Source organism: Herpailurus yagouaroundi, unplaced genomic scaffold (assembly GCF_014898765.1).
Source record: "Herpailurus yagouaroundi ecotype Mexico unplaced genomic scaffold, PumYag 438, whole genome shotgun sequence".
Classification (NCBI taxonomy): domain Eukaryota; kingdom Metazoa; phylum Chordata; class Mammalia; order Carnivora; family Felidae; genus Herpailurus; species Herpailurus yagouaroundi.
In genome coordinates this window covers 326,875-335,287 of record NW_024412655.1, presented here as the reverse complement: position 1 = coordinate 335,287, position 8,413 = coordinate 326,875, and the positions used below count along the sequence as shown (strand labels likewise).

Genomic DNA, 8,413 nt, shown 5'->3' with positions numbered 1-8,413 from the left:
GTGCACGCCTGTGCCGCCAAGGGGGTGCTGCTCAGAGGCTGGAGGGATGGCGTGTGCGGTGAGTGTCCCTGAGCCACTCTGGCTGCACCGGGTGGGGGCAGGGGGGCTGGGGATCCCGGGGGCAGCCACCCCCCACCCACATGTTCTCAGCCAGAGCTTCTGGCTTCCTCGGTCGGGCCAACCGAGGACCTTGTGGTCCCACCATCCCTGGGTGTCAGAGGGGAAACTGAGTCTTGGGCTGCTTAAACACCGGTTTGGAGGGGGCCATCCAGCCACTGACTTGAGCGCTGCCCCTGCCCCCAGCCAAGTATGTGAGCAGCTGCCCCAAGTCCCAGAACTACAGCTATGTGGTGGCCGGCTGCCAGCCCACCTGCCGCGCTCTGAGCCAGGTCGACGTCACCTGCGGCATCACCTTCGTGCCTGTGGACGGCTGCATCTGCCCCTCGGGCACCTTCCTGGATGACTCGGGTGTCTGCGTGTCCGCTGAGGCCTGTCCCTGCTACTTCCGTGGCTCTGCAGTGGCCCCGGGGGAGGTGGTGCATGACGACAGCGTGGTGTGGTAAGGGGCCAGCTGGGCCCATGCCCCCCCCCCCCCACATCACTGTGCCCCATCCCAGGAGAGCGAGGGTCTCGTCACCCTGTTTCACACGCAAAGATGTCTGGGTGTCTCCCAGAGGATTTTGAAACACAAAGGTGCTCCCTGGGGAGGGAAGTTTGCCCCTCCCCCCACATCCCTTAGTCCTGCTGTGAAGAGGTAGCCCTCCCTTGGCCTCCAGAGGGTTCTGAGGGTCCAGGGCCCAGGGAGGGCGTGTGCATTGCACAGGACGGTTTTCTCTCCGCGCCGGGGGAGGGGTGCCCCCAGCCGGGCAGAGATCTGGGTGAGGTCTGTGGGGTGGTGGGTGGGCAGGGGGTCCAGAGAGGATCGTCTGTATCTCACAGCTCGTGCGTGGGTGGGAAGCTGAGTTGCCTGGGAGCAGCGGAGCACAGGAGCTCAGGTACGGCCTCTGGGCGGCACCCCGAGGGAGGGGCTTCCGCGGGCCCCGGGTGGGGGGAGGGGCCCCTCCCAGCCCAGCCCCGCCTCCTCCGCAGGGTGCGCGGCCCCCATGGTGTACCTGGACTGCCGCAACGTCTCCGCCGGCGCGCCCGGGGCCGAGTGTCTCAGGAGCTGCCACACGCTGGACGTGGACTGTGTGAGTGGCCGGGAGGGCACGGCGAGGGCGCTGCCCGAGGGCGTCCCCGGGCACAGCGGGTGACCGGCACTGACTTGTGCCGGTCCACAGTTCAGCACTCACTGCGTGTCCGGCTGCGTCTGCCCCCCGGGGCTGGTGTCGGACGGGAGCGGAGGCTGCGTGGCGGAGGAGGACTGTCCTTGTCTGCACAACGAGGCCGCCTACAAGCCCGGGGAGACCATCAGGGTCGACTGTAACACCTGGTAGGTCGGGGCTACTCCGCAGGGGGCGGGGCAGGGCCGAGGCCTGACATTGCCCCCGCCCCCCCCCGCCCCCCGCCCCCGGGAAAGCCCTGGGGTGTGCCCTTCGTCCTTGGAAGGTGCCCCAGGGGCCAGGCCTAGCCGTGGCCGGCCGGTCAGAGCCGACGCCAGGGGCTCCGGCCCCGCCGCACTCCAGGCGCCAAGGGCTTCAGAAGCCGAGAGACAGGAGTGCCGCAGGCAGGCAGGTGGCAGGCGGCGACTTCCTGAGCTCGCCGCGTCACTTAACCCCTCCGGAGAGTGGGGCGGGGCGGCCCCCGTGACCTGGCCGTCGCCTGCCCTCGCCTCGCAGCACGTGCAGGAGCCGCAGGTGGGAATGCAGCAGCAAGGCCTGCCTGGGCACCTGCGTGGCCTACGGGGACGGCCACTTCATCACCTTCGATGGCGAGCGCTACAGCTTTGAAGGAAGTTGCGAGTACACGCTGGCGCAGGTACGCCTGGCCCCCTCTCTGCCCCCGCCTACCCGGCCTCCTAGCCCCGCCCCTCGCCCCGGCCACGCCCCCACTCGTCCTCCTCGTCCCACCCTCCTCGCCCTCGCCCCTCTCGCCCCCCCCCCTCGCCCCCCCCCCCACCCCCCTCGTCCTCGTCCCGCCCTCCTCACCCTCGCCCCGCCCTCCTCGTCCCGGCCACGCCCCCTCTCGTCCTCTTCGTGCCCGCCCCCAGCCCCGCCCTCCTCATCCCCGCCCCACCCCTGCTCCCGCCCTCCTACGCCCCCCACAACCTCCTCGTCCCCGTCCCCGCCTCTCGCCCCGTCAACCTCGCCCCACCCCCGCCTCCTCATCCCGGCCCATCGCCTCGTCCTCCTCCCCCCCGCTCCCCTCCCGCCCTCTTCGTCCCGCCCCCTCGCCCGGCCTGCTCCCGCAGCCTGACCCCTCCCTGTCCCAGGACTACTGTGGGGGCAATGGCACCGGCACCACAAATGGGACTTTCCGCGTCGTCACCGAAAACGTCCCCTGTGGGACCACGGGTGTCACCTGCTCTAAGGCCATCAAGCTCTTCCTGGAGGTGAGAGCCCCCAGGAAACTTCTCCCTCCCTCTGCCCTCCAGCTGACTGACGGTCCTGGGGCAACCTGAACAAATGACCACAGCCTGGACCCGAAACCAGAGAAATTCATTCTCTTGGTTGTGACGCCAGGACTCCGCCATGCAGGTGTCCCAGGGCCGAGACCCCCCCCCCCCCCCAGCTCCTGGGCTCCACCGCCCCTCCCCCACCTGTCTGCCCCTCTCCTCTCCCACACGGACACCTGTGGTTGGACTGAGGCTCGCCCTAAGTCCCAGATGAGCTCATCCGTCGCTGACACCTGCAAAGACCCTCCTTCCAAATAAGGTCACATTCACGGGTTTCAGGGGTCAGGATGTGGACACACCTTTTTGGGGGCCTGCGTTCAGCCTACCACATCAGGGTGCCCAGTTCCAGCAGAGGGAGGTCAGAGTTCACCGGGCAGAGAGGCGCACTGCTGGCGGGGGACGTCTCCCCCACAGGGTGGTAAGAGCATGAGCAGGGTCGCCTCACTCAGAGGCCAGCGAGTTGGGGTGGCCAGTCCTGCAGACTCCCTCTGGGACCCGTGCACCCCTGCTTACCGTGGCCCTGGCTTTCTATGCGGCCTCCCAGCCCAGTCGGCTTGGCCTCTCGCCTGGTGTTTGCTGACAGTCAGGAGCCCACCAGCCCTGTGCCGAGGGCCCCTGAGTACCTGTGGCCCCCGGGCTGGCCCCTCCGTCCCGGCTGCCACCACCTCCGTGTGCCCCTCTGCAGAACTATGAGCTGATCCTGCGTGAGGGCACCCACAAGGTGGTGCAGAGGGGGCCGGGCGGAGACCTGCCGTACAAGGTCCGGTACACGGGCGTCTACCTGACTGTCGAGACCCGCAGCGGCATGGTGGTGTCCTGGGACCGAAAGACCAGCGTGTTCATCCGACTACAGCAGGGCTACAAGGTGAGAGTGGGCGGGCTGGGGACCCCCTCTGGCAGGGACAGATCTGGCCCAGAAGGGACCGTCTGGCCGCTGACAATCCACGGAGGGCTGGGGCCAGTCCACTCACAATGCCAACTTCTGAAAAGGCAGGTGTTGAGACCCAAGGGACCGACTGACAGAGTCCTGGTTAGAAAGCCATTCTCTGCTCTCTGGTCCCCCCACGCCCACCGGCCTGCTTGCCCACCTGCCCACCTGTTCATCTGGCTGCCCACCTGCCCGCCTGCCATAGGACCCACTGTGCACCCCATCCGCCTGCAGGTTCCCCGGGCACTCCCTGGGGACACCAGGCGTCAGGCAGTCACCCCTGGGCTATGCGCCGCTCCCTCGGGCTGCCCCCTGCAGCCCCAACACCCATGCTGCCTGCCCCCCCACCCCCCTCCGTGTGCAGGGCCGGGTCTGCGGGCTGTGCGGGAACTTTGACGACAATGCCGTCAATGACTTCACCACGCGGAGCCAGTCCGTGGTGGGCAACGCCCTGGAGTTTGGCAACAGCTGGAAATTCTCCCCGTCCTGCGCCGACGCCCCGGCCCCCAGGGACGCCTGCGCTGCCAACCCGCACCGCAAGTCCTGGGCCCAGAAGCAGTGCAGTGTCCTCAACAGCGCCACCTTCGCCGCCTGCCATTCTCAGGTGGGCTGTGCGAAGTGGGCGCTCCGGCCTCGGGGGCTGGAGGGTCGGGCTGCCTCCTTCCCTCCTGGTCAGGGCTGGGTCTGGCCTGGGCCTCTGAGCTTGGTCTTGATGTGGGTGCACACCAGGCGGGAGGTCCAAACGGTGTGCCCCAAGCCCTGCCCAGGGGTCCCGACCCAGAGCATCCCACAGCTTTCCTTGACCCCTCAGGCCCATTCCCCTAGAAGCGGGGTTGTGAGCCATACAGACCCCCGGTGTCACCTCCCTGTCCTACCCACATTCCCTGGCCTGCCGGGCTTCACCAGTACTGAGGACTGGAGTCGGCCTTGGAGACTCTTCCCCAAAGTCCTTCCTGTGACTTTAATGAGACCTCGAGTTCTCATCACTCACGAGCACGGTCTCACGATCCAGGACGTGACGCGCAGGCCGCTTAGGAGGAAACGGTCTGGTGGCAAACGTGTCTTGGGTTCACTCTGGGCTCTGCTGCTCAAGGGAGGAGTGTGGTTGGGGGCCCGCCCCCTCACCCCGAGGAGACAGGCCGGGTCACGACACAGCTACGGGGAGGGCTGTCTGTGGTTCAGTGTGATGTGAGCAGAGGTGAGGGGTGAGGGGCACAGAGGGGCAGGCTGGCCGGGGCGCGGGTGGAGGTGCCCAGGTGGGTGGGAGTCACGGGTCTCAGACCGCAGATGTGGGAAGCCAGGATCAGATGGTCCCTCTGCTGGGGTAGGGCTGGCGGTCCCCTGACTGGCTGCCGAGCAGACCAACCACCCTCTGCCCCAGGTCGACTCCACCAAGTATTACGAGGCCTGCGTGGGCGACACGTGTGCCTGTGACTCCGGGGGCGACTGTGAGTGTCTCTGCACGGCCGTGGCCGCCTACGCCCAGGCCTGCCGCGACGTGGGCGTGTGCGTGTCCTGGCGGACCCCGGACATCTGCCGTGAGTTCACGGGATGTGTCGTCGGGGCAGGGCGGGCCCCCACCCCAGGGAGCGACACACTGCGCGGTTAAGGCTGGTCGCCCGCGGAGGGGGGCGGCGGGTGTCGGAAAGGAACGTGAAATGGGGAGGGGTGTCACCGATGGACAGACGGGAGAATGTTCCGGAACCCAGAGGGGTCAGCCCTGCTCCCCCACCCCGCCCGCTTAGAACCTGGCCGGAGGGGAGCGTAGCGGGCAGCCGCTCCGGCCGGAGTCCCCCACCCTGGCAGGCGGCACCCCCGAGGAGCCGGGGGACCCGCGGCTGCGTCCCAGGTCACGGGCATTTGGGGCCCACGCCCCCCGAGGCCCCGTGCGGGAGGCACAGGGGAGGGACGGGGCTTGGTCGAAGGTCGGGGTGCAGGGGGAGCCCGGCCGGCCGCCGGGTGGCCCTGGAGGCCGTCGTTGCCAGGGCGGCGCCCCGCCTGGGGCCGCTGGTGGCTCGCTCTGGCCGGAGCCGGCCCGCTGAGTCGGCCCCCTCACCTGCAGCCTTGTTCTGCGACTACTACAACCGCGAGGGCCAGTGCGAGTGGCACTACCAGCCGTGCGGCGCGCCCTGCATGAGGACCTGCCGGAACCCGAGCGGCCGCTGCCTGACCGACCTGCCGGGCCTGGAAGGTGAGGGCAGGGTCGTGCGTGGGTGGCGGGCTGGCCGCCCCGGGGCCGCAGCCACCACCTGGCCACGAGGGTGAGTCTCCTGCCCGCCCCGCCCCTGCCCAGGCTGCTACCCAAAGTGCCCGCCCAGCGAGCCGTTCTTCAACGAGGACCGGATGAAGTGCGTGGCCCAGTGCGGCTGCTACGATGAGGATGGGGACTACCACGACGTGGGCGCGAGGGTCCCCACGGCAGAGAACTGCCAGAGCTGGTGAGTGGGCGGGGGAGCCGGGGCGGGGGGCCGCCGGCCCGGTGGGGCTGGCCCTCAGCTCTCTCCTCTCCCCTCCCTAGCGAATGCACGGCCGGCGGCCTCCGGTGCGCGCACAGCCTCGAAGGTAAGGGTGAGGGGTGCCACGCGGGGCTAGGGACTGGGGGCTGGGGTCTCCAGGTCAGCCCTGCGCCTACCCTGTCTGCCAGCGTGCACCTGCACCTACGAGGGCAGGACCTACCATTTCGAGGACGTCATCTACAACACGACCGACGGGCTCGGTGCCTGTTTGATCGCCATCTGTGGAAACAATGGGACCATCATTCGGAGGGCTGTGGAATGTCCCGGAACCCCGTCCACGACCCCCTTCACCTTCACCACCACCGTGACACCCCTCTCCACAACAGGTAAGCCTGGAGGACACCCTGCTGGTCCTGCCTCCCTCTCCCAAACCCCGGAGTCTGGGCAACAGTCTGGGTGGTGAGGGAACACCAAGTGGCAGGTCAGTGCAGGCGTCCTGGGCGTGAGGGACGGCCTGGGTCACCTCTCCTCCTGGGCACGGCTGGCGGGCGTGCAGAGGAGGCTGATGACGTTCCTGCCTCCCACCCACAGGCTCGGTCCCCACCTCCTCCACTGTGTGTGTGCGAGAAGTGTGCTATTGGTCCGGCTGGCATGACAGCAGCCATCCAGAGCCTGGCCTGCCAGGTGGAGACTTTGAGACGTTTGTGAACCTGAGGCAGAGGGGCCATGAGGTCTGCCCAGCCCCAGTGGCCATTGAGTGCCGGGCACAGAAATTCCCCCACGTCCCGCTGCAGCTCCTGGGCCAGAAAGTGGAGTGCGACGTGGCCCGTGGGCTGACTTGCCTCAACGGTGAGCAGAGCCACCAGCTATGCTATAACTATGAGCTGCAAGTCCTCTGCTGTGACCACGTGCCCTGTGGCACCTCCCCTGGTGCCACCACCCAGCAGCCACCCGTCAGCTCCCTGACTGGCCCCACCTTCCAGTCCACGGGGGCCCCCACCGTCCAGTCCACGGGGGCCCCCACCGTCCAGTCCATGCGGGCCCCCACCGTCCAGTCCACGGGGGCCCCCACCGTCCAGTCCACGCGGGCCCCCACCGTCCAGTCCACGCGGGCCCCCACCGTCCAGTCCACGCGGGCCCCCACCGTCCAGTCCACGGCGGCCCCCACCGTCCAGTCCACGCGGGCCCCCACCGTCCAGTCCACGCTGGCCCCCACCGTCCAGTCCACGGCGGCCCCCACCGTCCAGTCCACGGGGGCCACAACCACGACAGGGACCCGGACACTAAGCTCCTCGGCCTCGGCCACCACCGCCTGTCAGCCCCGGTGTCGGTGGACAGAGTGGTTCGATGAGGACTACCCCAAGTCCGAGGAGGCCGGGGGGGACGTTGAGTCGTATGACAAGATCAGGAGGGCAGGAGGGGCCGTGTGCGAGCATCCGGAGGACATCGAGTGCCAGGCCGAGATCTTCCCCGGCACGAGCCCCGCAGAGCTGGGCCAGCACGTGCACTGCGACCCCAGCTTCGGCCTGGTGTGCAGGAACGCGGAGCAGGCGGGCCTGTTCAAGATGTGCTACAACTACAGGATCCGTGTGCTCTGCTGCAGCCGCGACCACTGCGCAGGGCCCACCGCCACCGCCGCCACCACCGCCGGGCCGTGGACTCGGACGAGCCCTCAGGGGACCCCGTGGCACCCCTCGACGGGACCCACCCTGGCGTCAGGGACGACACCCACCCATGTGGCTCCCACCGTCACAAGAGCAGCGGGCGCAACAGGCACCGGCACCATCAGCCCACCGTCCACAGAGACGACCACGCCAACAACAAAGACGTCGCCGGGAACCCCGGGAACCGGGCCCACCACCGGCCAGGGCACGACCGGCTGTCAGCCCCAGTGCGAGTGGACAGACTGGTTTGACGTGGACTTCCCGACCTCAGGGGTGGAGGGCGGGGACATGGAGACCTTCGACAACATCAGGGCCGCCGGGGGCAAGCTGTGCCGGGAGCCCAAGGACGTACAGTGCCGGGCAGAGAGCTACCCCGAGGTCAGCATCGACCAGATCGGGCAGGTGATCAGCTGCAGCCTGCAGACAGGGCTGGTCTGTAGGAACGCGGACCAGAAGGGCCAGTTCAACATGTGCTTCAACTATAACGTCCGGGCGCTCTGCTGCCAGCCCTCCCCCCACTGCCCCACCTCCGCGGCCCCCAGCACCAGCAGCACTGCCGCTGGGGCTGTGACGTCACCGGGACCAGGGGCCTCCACCAGAGCAGTAACCCGGTCCCAGGCCTCTTCCCCCAGGAACACCCTGATGGTCACTGTCCCCACCTCCCAGACAGGTCCCTCCTCCCCCGGGACCACCCAGACCCTTCCTCCTTTGTCTGGGACCACCCAGATCCTTCCTTCTTCCCCCAGGACCACCCGGACCGCTCCTTCTTCTGGAACCACCTGGAGGGTCACTGTCCCCACCTCCCAGACAG

The 8,413-nt window shown here is 68.5% G+C and overlaps 1 protein-coding gene across 1 annotated transcript in view; it reads left to right on the top strand.

Annotated features, from left to right (window-relative positions):
* Nucleotides 1-8,413, top strand: part of MUC5AC (mucin 5AC, oligomeric mucus/gel-forming) — a 90,675-nt gene that overhangs the window by 78,728 nt on the left and 3,534 nt on the right. Inside the window, exons 80-93 of the mRNA XM_040464276.1 lie at nucleotides 304-559; nucleotides 940-995; nucleotides 1,090-1,190; nucleotides 1,281-1,432; nucleotides 1,779-1,917; nucleotides 2,351-2,491; nucleotides 3,240-3,419; nucleotides 3,847-4,086; nucleotides 4,864-5,020; nucleotides 5,545-5,673; nucleotides 5,776-5,920; nucleotides 6,001-6,044; nucleotides 6,127-6,324; nucleotides 6,530-8,413. Coding sequence (XP_040320210.1) covers nucleotides 304-559; nucleotides 940-995; nucleotides 1,090-1,190; nucleotides 1,281-1,432; nucleotides 1,779-1,917; nucleotides 2,351-2,491; nucleotides 3,240-3,419; nucleotides 3,847-4,086; nucleotides 4,864-5,020; nucleotides 5,545-5,673; nucleotides 5,776-5,920; nucleotides 6,001-6,044; nucleotides 6,127-6,324; nucleotides 6,530-8,413 — 3,822 coding nt within the window. The remainder of the gene's footprint in view (nucleotides 1-303; nucleotides 560-939; nucleotides 996-1,089; nucleotides 1,191-1,280; nucleotides 1,433-1,778; nucleotides 1,918-2,350; nucleotides 2,492-3,239; nucleotides 3,420-3,846; nucleotides 4,087-4,863; nucleotides 5,021-5,544; nucleotides 5,674-5,775; nucleotides 5,921-6,000; nucleotides 6,045-6,126; nucleotides 6,325-6,529) is intronic.